At 42.2% G+C, this 26,498-nt stretch overlaps 2 protein-coding genes and 1 long non-coding RNA gene across 6 annotated transcripts; 1 reads left to right on the forward strand and 2 right to left on the reverse strand.

Moving 5' to 3' along the window:
- Window positions 1-390: 390 nt before the first annotated feature.
- CFAP206 (cilia and flagella associated protein 206) lies at window positions 391-16,664 on the reverse strand. 2 transcript variants are annotated; one of them, XM_028722927.2, is made up of 13 exons: window positions 16,543-16,664; window positions 14,770-14,878; window positions 12,848-12,931; window positions 11,495-11,585; window positions 10,556-10,744; window positions 9,372-9,530; window positions 7,796-8,004; window positions 6,528-6,647; window positions 5,471-5,669; window positions 3,240-3,380; window positions 2,274-2,467; window positions 1,249-1,392; window positions 391-665 (listed from the first exon to the last, which is right to left on the reverse strand). In XM_028722927.2, the coding sequence occupies exons 2-13, from the start codon at window positions 14,875-14,877 to the stop codon at window positions 435-437; spliced, it is 1,869 nt and encodes a 622-aa protein (XP_028578760.1). In that variant the 5' UTR covers window position 14,878; window positions 16,543-16,664; the 3' UTR covers window positions 391-434. The 2 variants fall into 2 exon arrangements, with proteins under 2 accessions (XP_028578760.1, XP_028578761.1); XM_028722928.2 differs by lacking the exon at window positions 16,543-16,664 and adding an exon at window positions 16,322-16,441.
- Window positions 16,582-23,164, forward strand: LOC114593934 (uncharacterized). Of its 3 annotated transcripts, none has more exons than XR_003705829.2 (5): window positions 16,582-16,673; window positions 18,489-18,612; window positions 18,710-18,994; window positions 19,898-20,009; window positions 21,069-23,164. It is a non-coding gene; the product is annotated as an uncharacterized LOC114593934 (long non-coding RNA). The 3 variants fall into 3 exon arrangements; XR_003705830.2 differs by having other exon boundaries at window positions 16,606-16,712; XR_003705831.2 differs by having other exon boundaries at window positions 16,627-16,712; window positions 18,492-18,612.
- On the reverse strand, window positions 18,449-26,019 carry C3H6orf163 (chromosome 3 C6orf163 homolog). The gene is made up of 5 exons (XM_028722930.2): window positions 25,671-26,019; window positions 23,705-23,799; window positions 21,039-21,146; window positions 19,846-20,048; window positions 18,449-18,986 (listed from the first exon to the last, which is right to left on the reverse strand). Exons 1-5 carry the CDS (start codon window positions 25,816-25,818, stop codon window positions 18,566-18,568), a joined length of 975 nt encoding a protein of 324 aa, XP_028578763.2. The 5' UTR covers window positions 25,819-26,019; the 3' UTR covers window positions 18,449-18,565.
- Window positions 26,020-26,498: the final 479 nt, after the last annotated feature.

Raw genomic sequence — 26,498 nt, forward strand, 5'->3', positions numbered from 1 at the left:
TCTAGATTTCTTCACTACTTTACAGTCAGGCCTCAAGGAACCATAATTTCAGTATCTTTAGCACAACTAAAGTCATGCGAAATATTTCTTAAGATGAAATCCAAGACCAAAGGAAAAGTGAATTTCCCGTTATCCCCTCAAAAAGGAAAGAAAGGTGCTCAGACTGGGAGGGCTAATTGCTAAGACTGACAGAGGATAGCTGGGAGCATTGCATGGTGAGGAGTAGCAGTCCACAAATATAGCTAGTACTGCACCTTCCAATACAAGATGCTACAATGGGACAAGGCTGGGGATAGAAGACTCAACTTACCCATGATACCTTTCATCTGGCCCATTAATGATACAATGATTGCCTTTGAAATAATAGAACAAAGAATGAGACACAATGAATTTGCTTTTTGTTTTTAAAGTTCATTTATTGAAGGACTTGTCATTTATGTTTCATCAACTGCTCTTGTTAAGTTGATTTTGATCATGTGGGTAGTTGGAGGTGTTCCTCCACGGAGACCAGCCAGGAAAATCTGAGGCTTGGGTACATTAGTATTGCTTACACGCTTGGTCTGTGTGCCATTATCCTTCAGTGGGTACACCTGGCTGCAGTTGTCCCTTCTCATGTGACTTAGATTGGTCTGCACTGAGTGAGTTAGCTTTTGGCGCAAGTTTGCCTGAATATATATATAAAAAAAAGATAAAAGAATAATCACAGTTACATTTAACATAATGTGAGATTACGTTAAAGGATTGCACTGCCTGAAAGACTTATAAATGATTTATACTTTCTTATCAAGGGTGGATTGAATAAACTGATCATATTCTAGGATGTGTATAAAGCCTATGTCGACAATGAACTAGCAAGGGGAAAGCACTTTCCATTTCTTTGGTGCAAGATCAAGACTTCTTTTTGTTTGCCCAGGCATTTTAATTCATTTTACTGCCACTGTCTGCTTCATAGGTTTGTTACCTGTCAGTTTTATTGTTATGAAGGATATGTGATGTTTATATATTTATATTATCATTATTGTACACCACCCAGACACGATGAAGGGAAGTTTAGACATTTTAAAGTAACAAAGTAAAAGCTTCAGCATGAATGTTGCACTATGCTATTCCAAACAAAGCTGAAAACAAAAGATGGAGGGGCTCAAAAATTTAAGGTCAAATGCATGGAGTTAAGTCTGAAAAGATCTGAGAGATAATTGTTATTTGTAGTTTGTCTGAACTAGTCTCTCAAATCATGTTGACACAAACCAGTTTGATGGCTTTTCTTCTCAGTTCCCATTCATTCCACTCATAGTTCTTCACAATATTTGGTGGCAAAATATGGATGTCCGTCTGAGTACTGGTGTCACATTTTGTGATGGGTTTCATACTCTTCTTGTCTTTGGCTCTGATCTGTAACAACAACAAAAAGGAATAGCTATTTCTTATTTCCACATTTTCACCTTCCAACCAAGCATTAGATAAAAACTAAAAGGGAAGATATCTCAACACCACATCATTTAGCACACTTCCAGATGGGGCTGTTTGGAGTGTTGAGTGTACTGAACCAATGCATCCAACTACCGCAAGCCACTCTGGAACTGTGCTATTCTCCATGCTAACTGCAGCTAAACCCACAATGGACTAGTAAGGACAAGACACTGCCAAAGCAAGAAGTGTGGCACCAACCTTATGCATTAAGAAGTACCTCTTCTTGGAGATACTTCCTGATCAACTTCCTGTATTATTAAAATGGTAGCTATATTGCTTTTGGAGCATAAGAACACAGGAGCCTGCTTCATCAGGCCAATGGCCCATCTAGTCCAGCATCCAGTTCTCACTGTGGCCAACCAGAAACCTATGGGAAGCCCACAACCAGGACCAAGCACAAAAACATTCTCCTCTCCTACGGTTCGCAGAAGCATACTGCATCCAACAGTTGAAAAAGAACACAGCCACTGTGGTTAGTAGGCACTGATAGCCTTGTCCTCCATAAATTTGTCTACTCCCGTTAAAACCATCCATGTTGGCAGACATCACTACCTCCTGTGGGACAGACCTCCATAGTTTAACTATGTGCTGTGTGAAGGAGTAGTTTCTCTTATCTCTTCTGAATCTTCCAGCATTCATCTTCCTTGGATATCTACACATTTTGAGAGGGAGAAGAACTTTCCTCTATCCACTTTCTCCATGCTATGCGTAAGTTCTCTCATACTGCCTCTTATTTGGCTTTTCTCTAGAATGAAGCTTTCTTGGAGTGGCCTAAATAAGTAAAGGATAAATGTGTTGAATACCTGAGAATAAGGGGCAAGGGATTCAAATTGCTGATGAAGTTCAAGCAGCTGAATAAGCTCTGCAGATTCCTTTGCTTTTTCTGCAATCATCTTAACGCATTTCTCTGGATTCTTGGCAAAATTATATGCCGCTTCCTTGGAACTAAAGGCATAATATTTCTCCCGAAACTTCAGGATTCCAACAGCAAGGTTCGCTGACAACAAAGCACAAAAGAACAGAGGATTTCTTCATGACATTCCTGATGCAGATTATAGTGTTTTCACTTTTGAAATTAAGAATGGCTCTAGTGTCTAACCTGTCAGAAAATTCAGTCAACTTTAAACCATGCTCTCCCTCAGCAAATCACTTTCTATGAACTAAGAACAAGAGTAAAGTATTCCATAGCTAATCCTGCATGATGTGGATTACTTCAGTAAAAAGAGTAATACCCTTTTAAAAATTGCACTGTTAAATTCTAGTTTCTTTGCTGAACAAAAAAATACAAATTTATGCTTTGAATGGAATTCTAAACAGGGTGCTGTTAAAGCAGTGGAGGCTCCAACATCCCTCTTCTCTCCAACCAAGAGAATTAGTTTCCAGTAGACTGGCACTGATTGGATTTGCCCTTGTCTTGTTGATATGTGTGGTCTTCCTTTCCGTAGTTTCTCTGTCCCAGCTACCACCACTGTGTATACCAGTTTTCTAATTCCCTTCCTCAGCTTTATCTCCCGCCTACCAAATGCTTGTCACTGTTCCTTCCCTCCTCACCCCCACATTCCTACTGCCTCAAATTCTTCTCCATCTCCATTTATAAGCCAAGCCCCAGTAGTTTGGGTGGCAAGCTCCTTATATGTCAGGTATTTTTATTTTATTTATACACCAAACTTCTATAAAAATAAAGCAAGGCAGTCTACAACTTAAAGCATAATATGAAGCAGTAAGAATGCTCTTAAAAAGCAAACAGGACTTATCTACAATTGGCAAACCTGGGATAAGAAGACCATCTTTCACGGCAAAAGTGTAAGCACAAAACCCATGGTACTGAATTTGCACTTGGCTGAAATTAATGGTGGTTTCTGGGAAGAGCCATTCTTCTACGGTAAAGTCGGCGGGATTTACTTTGCTATCTGAAATATTAAAAAAAAACCAGCAGCTTAGGATATATTTTCAGTATCAGAAAAAATGGGAGTGCTTCTAGACAGGTATTTATTGCAGGAGAAAATTGCTTATGCGTGCAGATTTTTATTATTATTATTAGTTGCAATGTCCGCACAATATTGTTGGTGTAAAAATGACAAGAGTATATTTCCCCCACCCCCCAGCATTTAATCAAGCTGTTCCCTTTCTGGGGGGAATATGATGTTAAAAACCTGTTGCCAAGGACCCATTTGCTGTATCTCAATAACCCATTTGCAACATTGAGGTCCTACCTAGAAACACTCCAGATCATACCCATGTATACACATGGTTACTGGGTAAGGTTGAGACCACTGAATCCCATGGCACAAGTACCTAGTGAGGTACTGAATAATCTAGTATTTCATATTAGGTGGGAAGGTTCAGGGCAACTTTTATTTATTACTTATATCCACAATATTGGCCCTCAGAACAGCTCACAAAACATTTATTTTAAAACGTATTTTTTCCCCAAACAATAACACAATTCATCAAAACAGCTGCAGCAAAAAACAAAGACCCAGGTAACCTTTTGCTGTTTAAGGTTTCCCTCAGAGAAGACATTCCTGTACCCATGTGGCACCTAGTGGCGGAGCGTCATGCTCCAGCACCGAGGGACAGAGAGCAGGCGGGGGCAGGGCACATTGCCTGTGGGGGCGTGGCACCCAGCGCAGGCGGAGGGAGCAGCTGCGATGGCACCCTGCCGGGATCGCACTGCCAGGACCAGTGCACTCCCCCCATACTCTTCTTCCTCCGCCAGTGGTGGCACCTATGGAATAATGTGTTTCCTTACCAATGTACAGACTCGGCAAGTATCTGGGGAAGTACACAGCAAAGCTCTGTTAAAGATGACAACCCTGTGTACTAAAAATATTTTTTAAATATTTAAAACTTTTAAAAAATATAAAAAAATATTTTTTAAAAATAAATAAAAACCACTGCTGTTTCTTCCCAGATTTCTTAGTTGAAACTATGAGCAGATTCTGACTCGGAAACTAACAAAGTTACATGCAGCAGCTAACTTCCCAGTAATTAGTGTTTATAGACTAGGTCTCACCACACTCAGCTTAGAAGGAAATGCTTCTGCTTTGCATGAGAACAACAGAATCATAGCACAGCTTTTAAGGCCAGGAGTATACAAGATACTCATTCCACACACAGAACGGACATGCCATGGTTCTGACGCTTACTAGACAAGTGTTCCAATTCATGTATGTGTTGGAAAACTGTGCGCATGGCACTACATAGCCTCCCTGTGTAGGGCTTATGTTGCATATTATGTGTTTCATGGAGGAAGAGGAGGTATGCACACCATGTTCAAGATTGAATAAAAAAGCAGCAGTATGTGAAAGACTTACTATTTTCAGATGTTCTAGAAAGATGAGGCTATAGTGTGGCCTAGGAATAGTTTGCGGAACAGGAGGTTTTGATACTGCATTTTATTTTTTTATTTTAATTTTCCAAGAGCAACCCAGAAAACATATGTTATTGGGCAGCCATACTATTTTTTATTATATATATATATATAGCCATAAGTGCATGACACATGGTAAAGGCAAAAGGTAAAGGACCCCCGGATGGTTAAGTCCAGTCAAAGCGACTATGGGGTGTGGCGCTCAACTTGCTTCAGGCCAAGGAAGCCGGCATTTGTCCACAGACAGCTTTCCGGGTCATGTGGCCAGTCTGACTAAACCGCTTCTGGCACAACGGGACACCATGACAGAAACCAGAGCAAACGGAAACACTGTTTTCCTTCCCACCACAGCAGTACCCATTTATCTACTTGCACTGGTGTGCTTTTGAACTGCTAGGTTGCCAGGAGCTGGGACAGAGCAATGAGAGCTTACTCCGTTGTGGGGATTCGAACCACCAACCTTCCAATCAGCAAGCCAAAGAGGCTCAGTGGTTTTTATGACACACGATCCTTATTTAGCAATAAAATGGAAGCTCTAGCTCTCAAAGGGCTAAGAATCTGAAGATAGCAAGAGTATTCCATGGAATTTATACATTAATTCAAAATGCATAATTATGGTTTTAGTACCAGCACTTTCTTTTAACCTTTCCTCATCAGTTTTTACAATAATATCTTCAAGAAGAGATTCCATCACATCTTCTGGAAAAATAACTGAATGGGCTCCTAGGAACTGCTGGAGATTGATAGTCAAGTTATTGAGGAAACTCAGCACCAGGATCTCATCTTGAAAACTGGTCCAAAGGTTAGAAAGTGCAATAAATATAGGCTGGGAGGGAAAAAACACAAAGAAATTGAAATTGTATTTGCAAAATTATGCTGCCTGCTTGCCAAAAATATGTAGTCTGCTGTTCTTTATATATACTCTACAGGTGAGGAGACAAAAGCAGGGGGTGCAATTCATGATCTTAAACCCTAACAATTTTAATTGTAAAGGATTTTTGAAGGAATATTTACACTCTCTCCTCTCCTTAACATGCATCCCTGATTTCTTTATGTTATTTCTAGCACAGCATAGGACCAAAGACTATCACACTGCCAGGATATATACTCCTTGTATACAATAAAGCAATAGATTCCTCTGATGAAAGTTAAACAGAGAACAGGGAATTTTCATGCTGTTAAACTGACAGAAAGCTATCTGTACAAACCTACAGAACTTACAGTACTTTCTTTTTTAGCAGCTCTGTGTAAAATCCTAGAGACAAACTTGCTACGATGACAGGAGATCTGATGTCCTGCAGGGTTTTTTTGTTTTAAATAAAGCTGCATGAAGATGCTGGGTGGGTTAATTCTCCCCTGTCCCTGTAATGGATTATTTCCCCAATCTGAATACCCCACCCCAATATGCTCTATGGTATCGTATGGGCACCTGTATGCTTTGTTGTATGTAACAAATTGTATAGTTCCTGGGGGCAGTTGAAATTGGGAAAACATCGGGGGCGGGGGCGGGTCAAGACCTCTCTCTCAGCACTATCAACAAGCTCAAAACTCCCTTGGACTAGCTGAACAGAAAGGCAAGGATCCAGGCTCTCTCTGTCTCTCGGTGTAAAAGAGGTCTGTGTCACTAACTCAGCACACAAACACAAGCTAGTCCTTTTTACATTCTTGCAATTTAGGAACTTACATAAACCAGAGACGTAGGCACTGCTGTCTTTGCCTGAACAATACTTTTTAAGTGCTCCATCTGTGCGGCAAACTGCTTCTGCATCATATCAACTTCTTGTGCACATGTGATCACATCAGACTGAAAAGACAGCATACAGCAGATTACCAATGGAAATTCAGGACATTTCCACAGTTCATTGAATCTACCACATCTACCTTAGCTCGTTGAGTGGCCTTGAGGCAGTCAGTATCTCCAAGCCTAACCAACGTCCCAGGGTTGTTGTGAGGATAAATAATGGGACAAAGCAGGGGGCAGGGGGAGAACCATGTATGCCATCTTGAGCTCTTTAAATGAAATATGGGATGGAACACACACACACACACACACACACACACACACACAAACACTGACAATCTCCAATTAGATTCTCAGTCATCTGGACATGTACTCCTATACTGCTTCATGTACTGCAGAGAATGACACTTCTTACCCCCCACCGCCACAGTTTAAAAGGCCACAGATTGTTTAATTAGCCAAAGGCCTGGGAGAAGAGGCATGTTTTTGCCTAGTGTCTAAAGATATGTACCAAAGGAATGATAATCAACTGAGGCCCTTCTTTCTGTGACCCCTCCATGAGAGGTCCAGAGGGTGGCAACATGAAAACAGGCCTTTTCTATGGTGGTTTCCTGTTTGTTGAATGTTCTCCCCAGGAAGGCTCACCTGGCTCCTTTATTACAGATCTTTAGGCACCAAGCAATAACATTCTTCTTCAACCAGGCCATTGTTTAATCGCTGATTAAACAATCTGTGGTCTTTTAAATGTCTCAGGGGAGTGGGTGGATTAAAGGTGGTTTTTTGTTGTGTTTTGTATTTGGGTTTTTAATTTATTTTTATGTTGCAAACTGCCCTGTGATCTTCAAATGAAGGGCAATACTGTATATAAATTTAATAAGCATAGTTATAAGTATACAAAAAGCTTACGGGCACAATTAATGTACAGTGGTACCTCGGGTTAAGTACTTAATTCGTTCCGGAGGTCTGTACTTAAGCTGAAACTGTTCTTAACCTGAAGCACCACTTTAGCTAATGGGGCCTCCTGCTGCTGCCGCGCCACCGGAGCACGATTTCTGTTCTCATCCTGAAGCAAAGTTCTTAACCTGAAGCACTGTTTCTGGGTTAGCGGAGTCTGTAACCTGAAGCATATATAACCTGAAGCATATGTAACCCGAGGTACCACTGTATATGCCAGCATTCTAGAAGGGATGCAAAGTATAAATCAATCTCACCAGAATGATGCAGAGGAAAGCCTCGTGTTGTCTCACGTTGTACAGGACTTCTTTTAACATTGTCGTTTTAAGTTCTATCTCAGCATTTTGACTCAGGTGCATCATTTCAATCAAGGCTGTGTATTGGTACGCCAAATCCTTGGAAGCTTGCAGTTCTATTTCTATATGGTGGTTGGCTGCTGGGATAGCTTCATTCAGAATAGCTGGTACTGTTGACACAGGGTTGGTTTGAAACATACAGAAGAGGCATGGCAGTAATTACTGAGCATGCCAACCTCAAATTCAGTAACTAACCACAAGCATTTTCCCCACCTATTTCTGTCTAAAATAAACAGGGCTGACATCCGAAGAGATGCATGGAGTCTTCCATATGAGCACACCAAGGCTTTTGTGGGTTCCCTTCCTCTTGAAGCCCCTTGCATGCCCTGAAAGGTCTCTCCTGAGGACTGAGAGAACCTCAGAAGAGCATCCAACATAGTTTGAATGACTGCAGACAAGACTGGGCATCAGCAAAAGGACTCTTAAGCACACATTGCTGGCATCTTTGGATCCTGGTTTGAGTCAATAACCTTTTAAAAGTGCTGGGTTTTAGTTAATAAACTATCATATGTTAACTGACTTTTCCACCTTGCTTCTCCTAGTTCCAAAAATAAGCATCTGAAGTAGTATGTTGTCACCTATGAAAGCTCACACTATTTTTCTAACACGAAACTTATTTAAAGTTAGTCTCATGGTGAGACTAAAAAACATTTCTTTTTTCTCTCAGGAGGCTAACACAGCTTTCTATTTTATATAAATATATAAAAATCCTATGAAAGGCTTTACAACAAGCCAATTTAACAGAGTTTTTAATAGATAATATAGTACAGATTATCAATTTTGAAGATATTCAATAAAGTTAACCTGCAGCTGAACAGCATGTTATCACATCTCATTTGGAAGATCAACTTACCGTATTTTTCGCCCTATAGGACGCGCCGGCCCATAGGACGCACCTAGTTTTTTTGGGGGGAGGGGGGAATAAAGAAAAGAATTATTCCCCCCCCCCAGCCGCGGCTTCAGCGCGCCCCGCGCTCCAGGCAGCAAGCTGCTATCCGCAGCCTACGGAGCCCTGCAGGAACTCCCGCAGGGCTCCCTAGGCTGCAGATGTGTGCCCGAAGCGCCGGGCGCTCTACTTTCAGCGTGCCCCGCGCTCCAGGAAGCAGGCTGTTATCCGCAGCCTAGGGAGCCCTGTGGGAACTCCCGCGGGCTCCCCAGGCTTGCTGATAGCTTCCTAAAGCCTGGAGAGCGAGAGCGGTCGGTGCGCACCGACCCCTCTCGCTCTCCAAGCTTCAGCAAAAGCCTGCATTCGCCCCATAGGACGCACACACATTTCCCCTTCATTTTTGGAGGGGAAAAAGTGCGTCCTATAGGGCGAAAAATACGGTAAATGCAGTATTTGCATGAAGCAATTCAGATGGGACTACTTACAAAATTGGTGATCAGTCAGCACTGAGCATTTCTGCACATTTGAAAGTGGCTTAACTGGCTAATACAGACACATCATCAAGTTTAGCACCTACTAGTATATACCTACACTCATCAATGCCTTCTCCTCCCTTCCCACACTCCTTGTTGAATAACCGAATTCCTGTGACAATCATGGTGAGCTCCTTCAACTGCCTCTCTTTCTCCTTCTTTGAAAGGGAGAGGAAAGCAGCAAGTTCTGTTTGAGGGAAGACACTCTGCAGGGCAGCTGTAAAATATTAAATGTGGAAAATGTCATACCAAAAAAAAAAAAAAGGCAGACAAGAGCTGTAACATCAAATAAAACAGAAAGGTGAGCACTAGAAGTTATTTGGGGACGAGACCACAATTTGTTCACATTGGGTTGCTTCCAGTTGGGGCTTCGTTTTGCAAATCAATCATTTAGGTATCACCAACAGGTAACTGGTGTGGGTGTATCTTACTGGATTTTCCATGGAAATGCCCCTAGTATAGTAAGATACTTATTCACATTTGAGATCCCACTATGCTGGAGATCATGGCTTGAATCCTAAGAACTGTGAATGTTCTGTTTGTGGAATGGGAATTTCTCAATCTTTTTCTTCCTGTTGCAGCCCCCTTTGCATGCCCCCCTCCTATGGACATAGTTAAGTATAAAGTATTTTAACTTACCAAGAGCTATAAAATGCTAAATCTTATGACAGCTGAAGAGGATAATCAATAAACTAACACTCAACATAAACTGAAATCGTTATGGACAAAGCTACGTGTGTTAAACTGCCCCACCCCTCTCTCTCTCTTTTAAAAAAAAAAAGTGTGTCAAGAACATCTACAGAATTTAGAGACTCTTGACACACTCCCCCCCCCCCCCCGTATATATGTCAGTGAATAAGGCCATTGGGAGACATTTGCTGATTCTGCGCTACTAATTCTCCTTCCAAGAGGTAAGAGTCTAAATAATTTGGACTTGGGGACTGAGGGGGTTAAGGACCTGAAGAGTGTAAGGAGGGATTAGGATGGAGATGAATGACATGCAAGAGTAAGTGGTCAAGGAATATCATCAGGGGGGTGGAGGCTTGGAGGGAAGTATGGAGTTGTGCAAGGCATTAAAGCAGACCACCAGACTACAAGTTCTGCATGAACTACCTAGAATCTCAGGTATAGAGATTTTGTATGCAGAATAGTATAATGCCCTTATCAGCAATTAGTTTGAATGGAAGGCCACAGTGAGTAAGGCAAAACTCTTCATGGCATATATCTGAAACAGTTACCAACCAGTTGCCTCTCTAATGACCTTGATGTCTGTAGGGGATCCAAGGCCAGAGCGCAGCAGGACATAGCTGACAATTTTTCGATAAACACTTTCCAATTCCTCTCTGGTACGAGCACGGCTATCTGTAATTTCTCTGCCCACTGGAGCAAGGCGAGAATCCAAAACACGATGCTGTTCCTTGATTAACTCAACTAAGAGGAAACACAGAGGATGATACAAAAGCAAGTTATATCACTGGCGCCACCTGCATGCTTCAGCAGACCACATAGTGATGCAGATTTCACTAGACTTGATAGTTCTTCAGTTACACATCAGTTGTAACCCCGAGGCACAGAGAAGCCAAAAGACGTGCATAGGCATCAACAGACTTTCAACTTAGCTAGTTAAAAATGCCCATATTTCACATGCTTAAATCCTCCCATGCTCTTCTCATTCTGAGGGCTGCCATCCTAGGGCATTATCTAGTGAACATGCTGAGGTTACATACAAGTAATCACACATAGGACTGCACTATGTAACATAATTGCACAAACTCAGTTGTAGTAAATTGAGACTGTGGAATGTATCGGTTCCATTTATTTGGTACAGGATGATAATTTTTAAAAAAACACAAATGCCCTTCCAGGATTTTAAATGCACAATAAATATTAACTGTTCTAATGTTAGGTAAATGTTGAATATTTTTTAAAGAGGCAATTTAATTTATAACCTCCTTATAAATTGCATCTCTTAGCATGTTCACATATTATTGGATTTGCTGTTCCATTGTATTACAGTACTGTAAGTTTTCACATGTAGCAAGAATAGATGCATTGCGGCTGCAATCCCATGTAAATTTGCTAGACAGCAAGTCCTCTTGACCACAGTGTGACTTCTGAGTAAGCATGCATAGGATTGCACCATCACCATATTCACATTAAATTACTCCACACATTGAGTACCTCGACTGATATAGTTCATATCAAAATAAACTTGCATCTTAATAGTGTCCAGGGATGGATTGCTTGTGTCAAGCAGTCTTTCAATGGAAAGCTAAAAAGAGAAAATGTTGATGTAAGTTATTTCAAGCCCCTTAACTAATTGAAATAATACTACTGTTGGGCACCCAGAAACACCATGCTACAGAATTTATACACGTGAAACAGAATCCATCAGTTTAATTGATTTAAAAAATAAGGTGCCCTTTGCTTAAACATTACTTGAGAAAACAGATTAAGGGGCTGAGAAGCACCACTGCAAGAACAAAATGTTGCGTTGCCATACTGTAGCTTAAAGACACAAAATGTTCATAGTGTTTGTAATTTACTTGTTCCTAAATAGCATAATAAGTGGACTGCTGCCTGGAGTTGAATAATATGGATTAGAATTTTTGCTATTGCCTGATTCCAGGTGGCTGCAGGAACTCTGAAGTGCACATAGCTTCATGAAGCTACTCATGCTCATCACAGAGAGGAGGCAAGCAGCTCCACACACTCTAAAGCAGCAAATATGCAGCCCTCAGCCTTGACACCAATAATCCCTTCTACACAAGCAGTCTCATATACCACTGCATGCAGCCTGCTGCTGCATGATACAGCAGCACTAGGCTGCAGACACACAGAGAGATTTGTTGCTTGGAATACTAGTTCACTAGTGGCAATGAACTAGTCTAACCACATTCTTAAAATCTATCTAACATATCTAACAACCTCAAAATCACACACAGGAGGCTTTCTTTAGAACAAAGCATTTTCATCTTTCAGGTGTCCTACACACCTCAAAAGGGCATGTATCACAGTTTGAAGCAATGATATATGTATGTAGCTGTGCTTATAAAGCCATTTATGTGAGGCATATTTTAAATTCTACTTATTATGGCTGAATGCATTAAGTGTCATCCGCTCGCCAAATTTCCATTACATTTAAATCAAACGTTATATTTTGTACAACTGGGTGTACAAAATTATGATCCAATTGTGCAGGTTTGGTGAAGCAAGTGGGGGAGATTTCAACGGATAATGAGAAAATGGACAGCAGTCAAAGGTTTATCACGGAGAGATATGTGGCTTTAGATGACTCTGAGAGCATAGGCTTTCAATGATTTCGTGGTCTGAAACATAGGTTTTTATTAATTTGGTAAACACTATCCACAAAACAATAATTTAGGCTGCAATCCTGAGTAGAGTTAGGCTGCTTAACTCCCACAGACTTCATGAGTTGCTTGAAAGACTGTTTTAATTTGTTGATAAGTCTTAGTAAGTTCATTGAAATCAGTATAAAAATAGTTAAACAAATGTTTAGATTCACAAAATCACCTTAATAAGTTTTTGCACATCAGCCTTTGTAAGGGTCCTGTCCACATTAAATCCATTCCTTGGATCCAATACAACAGCTTTCACCTATAAGTAAAAAGAAACAGAAAACAAAAACAAAAAACACCAGGCTTCCAGTTAAATATTTATCTTGTGCTCTTAAAGATATATTACTGCCAAATACAACCGCAGAATAAAACAGATTAAATGTCCCAACTGCTCAAGGTTTCCCCACTAAATGTCATTTCCCAGTTTAATTTAATAGGCATGAGGACTAACTCCCTGGTCCTAGCAAGCATACTTACTTGGAAACTTTATCAAAATCAATGGGAACTAAAAATGATTTTTAAATATGCAATAAATGGTTGAGTGGTTAATTTATCATTCTATTAAATAAAATATAGAGCAGAGCCCCAGAGGTACAGCCCTTATGGTGGCACTGGATAGAAGCAACCCAGTATGAGGTTTTATTCTGCTCTCAGTTCTAGCCTCCTTTAAAACATTGCTTGGAGAAGTGTGGTTGTGAGCTCCAGAGAACAAATATAGGGGCCTCATTCCCAGCATTTGGGGAAGTAAGTACAAATGTCATCATTACCTGCCCAGCTCAAGAAGCAAAATGCTAGAGTAGGTGTACTACTGTGGAAAGCACAAGAAGCAATGAGTCTTTCCCAGTCTGCAAGTGGAGGTAGAGCACTGCTACTGCAGCTAGTAGCCACTGAAAGTCATGAATACTCTTCTCAAACCATCCAGGTTGGTGGTCATCATTGCTTCATTTGGAGTGAGTTCCTCAGTTTAACTATGCGCTGCGTGAAAAAGCATCTTCTTTTGTGTGTCCTGAACCTTTCAACGTTCAGCTCCCTTAGTTGTCCATGGGTTCTAGAGTTCCAAGGGTTACCTGCATAACTCTTGTGTTACGGTGGTACCTCAGGTTAAGAACTTAATTCGTTCTGGAGGTCTGTTCTTAACCTGAAGCACCACTTTAGCTAATGGGGCCTCCTGCTGCCGCCGCACCGCCAGAGCATGATTTCTGTTCTCATCCTGAAGTAAAGTTCTTAACCCGAGGTACTATTTCTGAGTTAGCGGAGTCTGTAACCTGAAGCATATGTAACCCGAGGTGCCACTGTACTTGCATTTTAGCCCCGAGACAATCATGTTTTGTGATGTTCTGTTCCTTTAACATTATTTTAATGCCACATGAGTGACATGTTAACATGACTATAAAGCAGCGTTTGAAACTCCCATTGTTCTAGGCGCATTTTGCAACAGGGAATTTCATTCGCGTGAGCAGTTTCTGAGCTCTGGGCACAGTACCGCGAGCTCAGAAACTCAGATTAAAACTGCCACTGCTGGCGCTGAGGGCCTAAGAGGAGAAATTCTCCCCACCTCGATATCCAAGAGATTGCTGCAGCATCAGGCAAACTAATAGGTTTAGCTGCAGTTCATTCATTTTCAGCTTGGTATTCTTGTTGTTTAAAAAAGCGCGCCTAGACATTCGGTTGTGGCTGTTAAGTTGTGGGCGAACATGTCAGGCGACACAGCGATTCTTTAAACAGCTCTTCTTTATTCATATGCCAGAACAGAACTAGGCTGAGGAGCTCAGTCAGCCTGCTTATATAGAGCTCCAGAACAATGCAACTGTTGCCATTTTCTAAAACTATCCAATCACTGAACGTCACTTTTCGATCCTTCATTTGCATACAAACTATCCAATCACTGAATGTCACTTTTCGATCCTTCATTTGCATAACTATCTACAGTATCCCCCTGCTGGCCCAGGGTGAGAACTTCAGTACATAACACCGGCACCCATAACCTATGTTTAAGGTGCCATTTAGCTCCTAGCTTTCATATTTCAGTTTCTAACACTGCTAGAAAGAAGAGCTTTTAAATAAAGCACATTAGCAAACTGTGTATTTTGCACTTACCATGAATGCCACCAGAGTTTCTGATACGGTTTGACCTTTCATGGCACATTCTTGTCCTATTTCACGGATGATATTCTTTATGACACTTTCAGCTTGAGAGTGAGTCATTCTGCATTATCAAGATATGAAGGGCTCACGTTGTTACAATACATGGTAATTTTTTTCACAGAATAACTGACAGTATTGTGATTGCACATGCAATTAAAACTTCCTCAATCTTTTAAGTTTTCAAGAAGCTGCCTACTTCTGCATAAAGAAACAATATTATATAATACTTTAGTTAGGGATTATACATACCTGTATCTTAATTGAGATTTGAAATTGTGCATTTTTGAGAGAAAGGGAGGCATGCTTGACACTCTTTTGGAGCATGCCTCAAGCCATGGAAGGCTTCAGTTTATGTATTTCTAAAATGTATCAGGCCTTGTTCATGTGAACTAGCTATGGCATTTAACTTAACAGTTGCCTTTTGGGGAAAAAACACCTTTGTTCAAGTTGATGTAATAAAATAGATAATCCTGATTTTATGAGATGAAATTCTAATTACTTTTGTGTTTTACATGTTCTTATTCCACTCTTCCACCTTTTTTCTTAAACTTATAATTAAGAGCTAGATTGTGTGCACACACCTTATTTGCTGTGTATATGTATATCTTAATATTTACTATGATTTATTCATTATTATGGATATTGATGTTTATGTGATTAATAATAATAAAAATCAGATTATGTAAACAAGATGGGTGGATGGGAGCGTGCCTTGCTGGATCCAAGGAACAGCCGGGAACATTGGCTCCTGATGGTTCCTTTGGAGTCCCATCTTTACCCACACCATATCTGATGTCATGCATGGTATCAGGTGTGGGATGTGTGGGTATGACTTCCTAGAAATGGCCTGGTGGGCCATGTTTGGTACATGGGTCTGAGGTTCCCCACCACTGTGATATCAGTGACAAGAGTGAGAATTCCTGACTCCCTAGTTGTGTATGCCCCTTTCTGTCATGGGCTGTGTTTTTACACAGCTACCATTTGATTATGCTGCTTAATGGATTAAAATATATCTAAGCAGTGTACAGAAAACTGAAGCAACAACAGGCAATTTAAGCCAAAATATTACACAGCTACAAGAAAAATGTTGGCACTCATGGCAGAGTTGCCTGGCTGTGTCCCGTCCTTGGGCTCCACATTACATTATTTGGGCTTCCAGAGTTAATTACAGCCCATGCCCTTTTTAAATGTTGGGGAGGGGTGTGGGTTTATTGGGCTGTTTTTGTTATCTATTTTGTGATTTTATGTTGTAACTGCCCTGAGGCCTGCAGATATAGGGCGGTATACAAATTTACTACTACTACTACTATTATAATTATTATTAATAATAATAATAATGATGATAATAATATTTCCGGTATAAACAGTGCTCTATTCCCCCCTTTCTCCTCCCGCTTGGTGGAGTTCCTTTGCCCCTCAGCTGTGCAGCAGACATGAAGAAATTCAACAGGTGCTTAATTCTCTCCCCCCCCCCTCCAGAAGTGCAGCAGTGGGAAAACTTCACCTGTGTAATTTCTTAGTTCTCCATAGCAAGGAAAAGCACCAGAGTCCTGAGCAGATGGAGGAAGGGGATACTGGCGACCCTCTTGAAGGAATTTAACAATATGTGACCCGCCACCCCGCTCACCTGGCTCCAGTAAAACTCCCCCCCCCCCCGCTCTCCCGGATCTGTAAATAACAATAGTCTCTCTCCCCCCCCCCCCCAAGACGAGCACGGAGATTTACCTGCTTCCCCCCTCCCGCCTCACGCGGGGCCCTCGGAGCCTCCTTCTCTCGGCCCCTGAAATGGAAGAAGCGCCCGCGTCGTGTTTCCGCGGAGGAGCAGCGTCTCCATGGAGACCTACGGGGCCTCGGAGGTAGGCGGAGCTAGAAGGCCGGAGGCGGCGCGGTCTCAGGTCAGGCTTAGTGGTCTTCGGAATGGGCGCACACGTGTTCGCTGGGGGACTTAACCCACCTCCCGACCTCTGTGAGCTCCTGCCTCCCCGCCGCGGAGCTTATTGTCCCCACGCTTGCCTACCCCACTGTCCTCCCCACTTTATGAGGGCAATATTGGCTGAAAGCTGTTTCTCACATACACACACCTGTTGCATCCATGGGCGCAGCCAGGGTTGTTTTTTGGTGGGGGGCAGGACTTGGTTAGGGGAGGCAGGACTTTTGAGGGGGAGCAGGACCGACGTGATTGGTCAGTTAGTTAACTATTTCTATTGTTTTACTTGATGGGGGGCAGCTGCCCCCGTCCTCCCTGGCTATGCCTATGGTTGCATCCCACAGGACACGGTGCGAATTGTAATAGCCCACTGGGGTCTCCAAGCACGCGTCCCATCCTGCTGGAGGATACATCGCCTGCCTGTCATTCTTTGTTGCTCTTGCTGGAAATGCAGCCGGGGAAATGTCCTTCAAATCAGCATCTCATCCTAGCTATGTGCTAGGTTTTAAAACACACAAAACACAAGAGATTGTGACTTCCCAAATCCACCTAAGAGGCATTTGAAAGCTGTTTTCTGCACCCCTCTTAATAGCCTCTACTGTGGAACTACTGTGTTGGACACACTGGTTACTGTTAGGCCACACGAGATTGTGAGAACTGTTTTCAGCATGCTGCCTATGGGAGGACTTTTCTAAAGTGAATCCACTGAGCAAGGGAACATTATTTGCCAGCTAATTAATGCAGTCTGCTTTTTGACAGTCCCACAGGACAACATTGTTGGCATCTGTCTCTCAAAAGACAATGGGGTACACCTGGGGGGGGGGAGTCAAACTGTTGGAGAATCACAGCACTGCTGTTGCTGTAGAGGCTGGTAACTGTGATCTCCTATGTTTTTGCTGCATCAGCAGCACAGCAGCGAACTCCTGATGTGCAAGCCTGGGCAGTGTGTATGTAGGTCCTGGACTGCCAGGTGGCAAGACCTCACCCCCAGCCTCGCTGATGCAGAGACTATACAGTGTCTGCTCTTTACTGAGCTTATAGAGCTTTCATTTTGTGTCCATCAGTCATTATTCTGCATCTTTCACTGCATTTCCACACCACTTTCCTAACTGAAAAGTCATGGGGGTGATTGATTTGTTGTTCCTCAACACTTCCATGCACTTTAATAGGGCACACCTATATCTGATTGTGTTCCAATTCCCATCAGCACCGGCCAGCAAGACCAATGAGCTTATAGGTGATGGGAGTTGTAGTCCAGCAACACCTGGAAGTCCACAGCTTTGCCACTTTTATGATAGGTACACATAGCCTTAGAATGTGTTGCGGTAAATCAGGAGCAATTTGCTAGCTCCTCCATCCACTTTCATTTTTTTTTAACGTGCTGGGGCTTGCAGTTGTTAGAAGCCACCCTTCTTGAGTTGGCAGTATATCATCTTCAAATAAAATATGTATGGAGGCAGCTTACAGTTAACCCAGTGGCAAGGTGGGATAGGCTCTCTGCACATGTCCAGAGGCACGCTTGCTAGTTTCAGGGCTCAAATTGAGACATCCGTGCTCCCTAACTTTTTCAGAAGCAGCTCTCTTTTAGTATACAGAAGCAAGATTCTCCATCCACCCCTCAAAGAGCACAGCTTCACAATCCGAGTCACAGGGGAGTTCATGAGTTATCCAAGGGAAATATAGACACAGGCACACAGTTAAACCTTAGTGAGAGAAGATGGATTTATTTCTCCTCATTCCCCAGCAGTTAAGCAACTCCTCTACAGCAAGACTGGATGGCTGCAGCAAACGGGCAGAATTCCTTCCTGGTTGTCATTCAGCTTACGATTCTACACCAGAGTCAACAAACTGAGATACTTTTCTGAATGGTAAGATAAAGTCTGCTTGCCCTGGTGCAAGTTGTGGAAATGTGAGGTTAATGTATTTCTGAAATGCTTCTCTTGTTTCTAATATTTCTGCTTCCAGGCTATCTTTCCAGTCTGTCATGCTTTCCAGTTGCTGGCTAAGAGTCAGGATCTCGCCATTTTTCCTGCTCACCTCGTGTGACACCTCTTCCAACTGAGCCTCACGGAGATTTTCTGCGTCTTTGATGAGTTTATCAGTTTCTTCCTGAAACTCTTTCTGGGAGATTTTAAAGGCCATTTCCATTTCATATTTTTTCTCCACGGACAACTGCTGCAGGTTCTTCTGATAAATTTCGTTGGCAATCTCTCCAGCTTTCCGGAATTGTTCCAAAAACTTCCTGGAGGGGTGAGAGAAAATATCATATGATAACTTCAACATAATTTTTCATTACTGGCAATTTGAAAGCCAGTCTTGTGTGAACTGCACATTTCTTTCAGCTGGAGGCAAAGCGAAATGCCTTCCAATAAACTGGACTAAATCTGTAGGTGGAAACCAGATAGCAAAACTTCTGAAGACCTAACCCCCACCCTGCCCATCTTTACTATCAGATTCTATTAAATCTGGTACTATCCAACAGTACACATAACAGGGAGTTAACTCCACTGATCACATCAGCCTTGTTTGCAAATCACAGTAAGCCCAAAAATGGCTTACCAGGGCTGTATCAACATGCAGGCTTCCAGGAGGAGCCCAACCTAAAAGAGGCTCTTTTAAAAAGCTAAGAGTTGATTTAGCATGTCACCTGAACCTCGGCTTGTGCTTAAGTGCTCTCCTCACTAACCACAAGCTGCATCCACACAATGCCATTGGCATCAAAATACCCATCAATTTAATCCAGATTTACTGCTGCCCATGCCCCATTTGCAATATCTCAGTGACCCATTAGCAAACCAATCCCACTTTTGAAAGCACCCACTGCACATCCAGCTCCTGCAGATTAGTTGGAGGAACACTGGTGGTGGAAAGTACTCTATTTGCAGATATCTGGATGCAAACAAGGTCAGGTGCAGCTCTCTTAAACCCATCCCCTTATATTCAACAGGGATGGGAAGCCCAAGTCCCTCCAGGTGGCAATGAACTCATTATCCCATCATCCCCAACCAGCATGGTCAACTATCAGGGATGATGGGTGACGTAGTCCAGTGGTTTCACCATCCCTGCTTTAAAATATGAAATGGGGTTGTTAAGCCAAGTACTTGTTTTGCTTGTCAAGCATTCCAGATATTTTGTTCCTCTCTTCCTGTCTAGCTTCAGCAACGGCTTTCGACTTCTCCATCGCAAGCTCCAGCATGAGTCGTTGAAGTTTGTGTGTCATCCTCTGCTCAGCAGCTTCCGATTCTCTTTTCAGTTCCAGTTCCAGGTGATGGAGCATTTCTATCCTTGTGTTCTTCACAGCCTCCTGCAGCAGTGTTAGAAAAACAAATTAGAGTAGGAAGGGAGGGATTAGGCTGCTTCATCCCTCTTTTAAACAAGACGAGCCTAGAAAGAATGCACTACGCTTTATAAACCACTTTGGATGTAGAAAATGCAAGTTCAAATGCTTCAGCCACATAGCTTGCTGAGGTTATCTTTCTGGTGACTGTCTCACCAGTGCATTGACCGCTTAAGTTTTATATATTTATGAAAAATGAAATGCCCTTTTACAGTTTAAATAAATAGATAAATGTAGTTCTAAAATAAAGTTTTACTGCCAGCTCTTATGTGTAGAAATAGAATGAGACACAGACTAGAAAGGATGTCAAAATGCCAGTAATGAATCAGTTTTGAACTCTCCCATCCAGTACTTTATTTTCTAAAAAAATGTTAAGGGATAGTCTCATTTCCCTACTCATATTGAAATACTGCCCCTCAATGAGGCCAAACTTAGATTCACAAAATATTTAAGGGTATGTGTCCCCAGGTGTCCCCCTACAAAAAAAGCACTGCTCCCATCTAAAAAAACAAACAAACCCTCATTGCATGTCAGAGAGGTTTCAGCAGAATCTTTACCTTGACACCCTAGATTTTCATTTGTGGTGTTGTTTTTTTAATTCAGTGGCGTTTTCAAGAACAATCCCCCCCCCCATCTACCTACTTGTTACAAGAGAAATTGTGCCACATGCAGCTTCTGCATGTTTATGTAGGTTTGGACCCAAAATTCCATTCATAAACAAAGCAGATTTCAGTTCATGGAGTGGGACTTTTTCTGCTTCTTCCACCCTTCCCTCTGCAGCCCCATACTCCCTTCCCCAAGAACTTGGGGGGGGGGGGCTTCGGGAATGGTGTGGGACATACTGTAGAGGGATCCAGACGTGGGGGTGTCAATTGGTGGGAATCCGTCCCCACACAACTCCAAATGCAAGGCACTGTCTCTTGACATGTTGCAAACAAAAATAAAACGACTACTGACTTGTAATGCTTTTTCATCTTTCTCTTTAAGGGCTTCAATATCTTGCTGGTGTAGAGCAGCTGCACGATTGAGGGCATCTTCCACAGCATCCTCTCTTTCTGTTGCAGCCTACAAAACAAGGCATAGCCATGAAGAAAACTGTGCTGAGGACATTCTAATGCTGCACATCAGCTAGATCGCTCTGGGTGATATCCAACTAAGTCATAGTCAAAGCAGACCCATTAATATCAATGACCTTAAGCAACAAGTCCCTTAATTTAAATGGGTCTGCTCTATGACTTAGTTGGATATCACCCTATATTTATTATTTCCCCATTAATTTTCTTTTTTAAAGCAGCAGCACAGCAGTAGTTCTCATAAGCAGCAGAATAGAGGATATGCCTATGTTTGAGCTTTACCACTCCAGACTAAAGGTGGCAGCTTACACAACTGTCTGTTCTTCCATACAAAGTAAGTTCCCTGTACAGTGGTACCTCGCTTTAAGTACAGTCCGGTTTAAGAACGATTTGGTTTACAAACTCGGCAAAACCAGAAATAGTGTCCCGGTTTGAGAACTTTACCTCGGTCTAAGAACAGAATCCAAGTGGTGGAAGGGCACTGGTGGTGGGAGGCCTCATTAGGGAAAGTGCGCCTCAGTTTAAGAATGGTTTCGGTTTAAGAACGGACTTCCGGAATGGATTAAGTTCGTAAACCAAGGTACCACTGTACAGAGAAGTAGCAGGGAGAAGGGTTTGGGCCTCGTCAAATGTCTAGGTTTTCTATGTGAAGGGTTGTGGGTTTGTTTTTTTGCACCAAACCTGTGTGCAGGGATTTTATTTCTGCAGCAAACCATTCAACTGTGCACATGCCCACCTGCAGTCTGAAAGTGGTACAGCCCAGAAACATGTTGGCAGAACGATCCAAACCTTTTTTTCCAAATGGGCAGGCAGAGGTGGCACCAGAAGAATTCGCATTAGCCAGGGGAAAACCCCTAAACAGAGCTTTCTGGGAAAGGTGGTGAGCTGGCACAAGAGCCATTGGACAAATGGTCAGGGAAGAGAGCAATATCTGGAAGGCCACAAATTCCCAATTGCTGCCATGAAAAGACAGATGCTGCTGTTTCTACATGGCTGGTGGCAGTAGTTTCCCCAGGAGTAATTTAATGGCTATTTCATAGCTTTTGCCTCAGTGTTGCATGTAGATTGTGTTAATCAGGACCCTGCTGCACCAGCAGAACCAATGTCAAGCACACAGGAGAGCACCTACAATGCACTAAAGGGATGAAAAGTTTGCTTCTGTGACACTATGCAAAGGCGGCTTGGAACTTTATGCCATGTTTCTCTGCCGTCTATGGGAGACCTCTGCATCCTGGATGGGAAGATTAGAAGGAAACACCATACCATCAGTGTAATGAGATGCTAAGGAACTTAAAGACAACGAGCCACAATGCCTAAACAAATGTAGGATCAGAACACTGAACTGTTTCGGAAAGCAAGTGCTGAGATGTGTCATGGAGCACAAGCCCTACACCAGGAATGGGGAACCTGTGGCCTCTCAGATGTTTTGGACTCCAACTCCCATCAGCCCCAGCAGTTGTAGTCCAACATCTGGAGGGCCACAGGTTCCCCATCCCTGTCCTAAGTGAAGAGCTGCTGAAGAGGCAAGGGTTGCAGTTTCACTCCCTCTCCCTACTCCAAGATAGAGTAATGAAATTGATATAAAGTGGGAAATTCCATCCTCACAGTCCAGGTGCTGAGTTAAAGAATCCCCCCTCTCTCTCTGCTTGCAGTTTATCTAACTCTGCTTTTGAAGCTCACAAGATCTTAGCTCACAGCGCTGGCTGCGTAACCATGAACTTTATTCCAAAATGCTAATACGCTGCAAAACTTAGAAATTCTAGGTTCCAATGAGAAGGGCAGGAAGAAGACACTGATTCATTGTTTTGTCAATGTAATTATTATGCTATTCCTATGTCATTTGTAAAATTTATTTTCTAAAGGTACTATATTTCTGTATTACATTGCTTTAATTTGCTCTATCTTTAATTTGCTCTAATTTCAAAATATCATTATCTTCTACATGAAGATAATAACATGCCTTAAATGAAACACTGTAGTACCGATAAATCAATTGATTTGGTTCAATTATGAGTCTGTGGTCTTTGGCACTGGCTTATGCTTTATTCCCTGCCATACTGGGTTGCTAATGAGCAAATCTGAACCCTGATCCGTAACACTGGTGAGTTAGTTCCCCAAATTAACACATCAGAAAGATAAATACAGAACTGATCCATACAATGGTATTTTTATTCAATTATTTTATTATGTAAATAAATATTTATATCACACATTGAAGAATATAGTCTTGAAAGGGTGGATTACAAAATAAACATTAAAAGCAAAACATTGTAAAACCTATAAAACTCATGTAATCATATATAGCAAGGTTAGGCAAGTTATAGCCCATATTGTTGGGCTGCAATTCCCATAATCCCTGAGTCCATTGGCTATGCTGTCCAGGGCTGATGGGACCTGGAGTCCCTCAGCCTCTGGAGAGTCACGGGTTCCCCACCCAATATATCACATATTTCTGTAAAATTTGCTGTCTGCATTATACATCAGTAAATATTCGCAGAAAGGCCCCAGTGCAACAGATTGGATAATGCGATGACAGCAGAACAGTTGTACCTGAAGCAATAGTCTAGTTTGCACTTTTTCAATTCGTTGTTGTACTTCTGCTTCTCTTCTATCTGCTTCTGCTTGCTTAATGTCAGCTCCCAATTCTACGTATGCCAAAAAAACAAACAAACCACAATTGGGGAACAAAACACTACAGGTTATACATAAACTACGCATGCCACCTGTTCCTTTGCTTGAACATTTAAAATAGATGCTTTAAGATTTAAGGTATTTTTATTTAATATTATTCAACCATGTATAATTTCCTGAAGGCTGGTGCACCCCCATCATTTTTAATGACCTGGGTTGATTTCAGTATGTAAAAAATGATTACCCAGATCAACTTGCTAGCAGATTTGACTGCTTAGAATTGTAGAGCTGGAAGGGACCACTAGGGTCATCCAGTCCAACTCCTGCAATACAGGCATCTTTTCCCCCAATGTGGGGCTTGAACCAACGACCCTGAGATTAAGAGTCCCATGCTCTACCGAGTGAGCTACGTCAGAACACAAGCAAGTACTAACATCAGGCTTACACCTAGAAGTGATGGCATGCATTGGCCCCATTCAGGAGAGCCTTTGTAGGATTCACACGTAGTAGGCATGCGGGATTCAACTGCTCTCTGGGCCTACGCATTAAAAAAGCAGGCCACAATCTGCACCACGTAGCACAAGCCAAGGAGTTCCACAGGGCACACAACAGTGCCCCACACAGGCACGAACAAATTCTGTGTTGGTAACTGGTGGGCCCAGCTGTGCTTTGTAGCTGACTGGTAGTGCACCTGCTCTGCATGCAGAAGGCCCCATGTGCAATCTCCGACAGCTCCAGATAGGGCTGGAAGAGACTCGTTTAATATACTGGAGGGCTGCAATAGACAGCGCTAAGCTAGGACAGACCAATGGTCTGACTCAGTATAAGGCAGCTTCCTACGTTCTGTGCTAATGCAGCAGCAGCAGCACTCCCTCACCAGCAAGGCGATTTCCCAGTTGAAGCAGGCACTCTGCATTCCCACCCAACAGTGCAGATGCCCATTCTTCCTTTTCAAAAAGCAGAAGGGAAGACCATACCAACCAGGCACCTACATGAGCAGCTGCAACATGGAGCACAAGTGGTAAGGGTGCAGTTCCAGCAGTTGGCACTGTAGGGCGATGAATGAACATTGCATCAAGTGGTACTGGGCTTTTGTCAGAGACTGGCTTTTGACCACTGGGAGGATCGAGGAACCAGTAATCAGTGGTCACAAATCAAGCATCAGCCTCGGCTGTTAGCTGGGGAAAGCAGTGGCTGAATGGAGAGTTCGGGAGTCTAGGAATGCTCCAAACCCTGTAGCCCTGGTGATTCGCCACACAGGACAGCGGGTCCTGGCTCTTGCTAACATGCCCATGGATCTTAAGACAAGCTAATCAAATGACTGGTCAAACTTTCATCCATTAACATATTTATCAAGAAAAAATGCATTCACAACAAATAATTTTTGAAGGTTAGTTCTAGAGGCCATCAGAGTCTCTCTGTCCTACAGCAGTAAATCCCATAGGTACATTAGATGTTGTATAAAGCACTGCTTTTGGTCTGTCCCAAACCAGTGTCATGCGACTACATTGATTGTGTTGACAGGGAGGCAAGTAATTATTATACTCTTCCTAAACTTTCATAAACTCTCCATCATGTCTCTCACACACTTACATCCTTTTATAAGCTAAAAGCCCTTCCCCTAACTGACGGAAGTATTTTTACCTAACTAAGGTCTCTACCCTCTTGTGTTTGTGGCCTTCTTTCTGCATTTTCTCCAGATTTTACTCTTATCCTGTTTAGCATGGAGATTACTGCAACTGTAATTACTGTAATATGTGTGGATACACCTTAAGTGTATCTGAGCGATCAATGTCTGCATGAAAACAACTGAGCACCAGATATATTGGCTTTTTGGTGGACAGGCGTGAGTATCTAAAATTAAATAAAGTAACTATCTACTCACCCAATATATCTCTGTGTGTATAATACCGAGTTTTGTAAGGCTTGTATTCTCGAATCCGCTCAAAAGTCTCTGGTCTAGGAGGTGGTGGAATTAGTTTTGAACAAACAGCACAACAAACAAATGTGTCAAAATCTGGATTCCTAATCATGATTGCAGTCAAGATTTTTCCTCCTCCAATGACAAGTGAGGACTAGATGAGGAAGCGAAATCTTAGTTCTCATAGCCTAAACTGAATTGTCTTCTTAGAATCTGTGCATGCTAGGGGGAGAGAGAGAAAGGTTTCACCATTGTTTGGTGAGATTATTTGATGGCAAGATGGTACCTGCTTCAGCTGCAGCCCTGGTGTTAAGGAGCTCTGCCTATCATGTGGCTGTGAGAGGTCTCATAATATAGGCTAACTTCTCACCCAGTAACTGTTGCTAGGCTGGGTAAGCTTTGCTCACAAAAGCATTTTAGATCCTTTAAACAAATAACTTTAAAAAGTTTTGTGTGCTCTCCCAAGTAGTTTAAACAGGATAGTCAAGCATTTAATAAAAGCTTAGGTTATCTTCCAGATAATAAGACAGATTATGATGCTTTTGCTGCTGTTTAATTGGCTCTATTCTATAGGTTATTTATTGTGTGGCTTTTATTATCATGTATTGTTCTTTTTCTGATTTTCTGTTATCCTTTCTGCTCTTAAAATTTTGTAAGTCAGTGTAGCATTCTATACACACACACAGAACAGGTGTGTGTGTGTGTGAGAGAGAGAGAGAGAGAGAGAGAAAGAGAGAGAGAGAGAGAGAGAGAGAGGTGCTTATTCTTAGAATATCTGCAACAGTGCTTATT

The sequence above is a fragment of the Podarcis muralis genome, chromosome 3, assembly GCF_964188315.1.
Source record: "Podarcis muralis chromosome 3, rPodMur119.hap1.1, whole genome shotgun sequence".
Classification (NCBI taxonomy): domain Eukaryota; kingdom Metazoa; phylum Chordata; class Lepidosauria; order Squamata; family Lacertidae; genus Podarcis; species Podarcis muralis.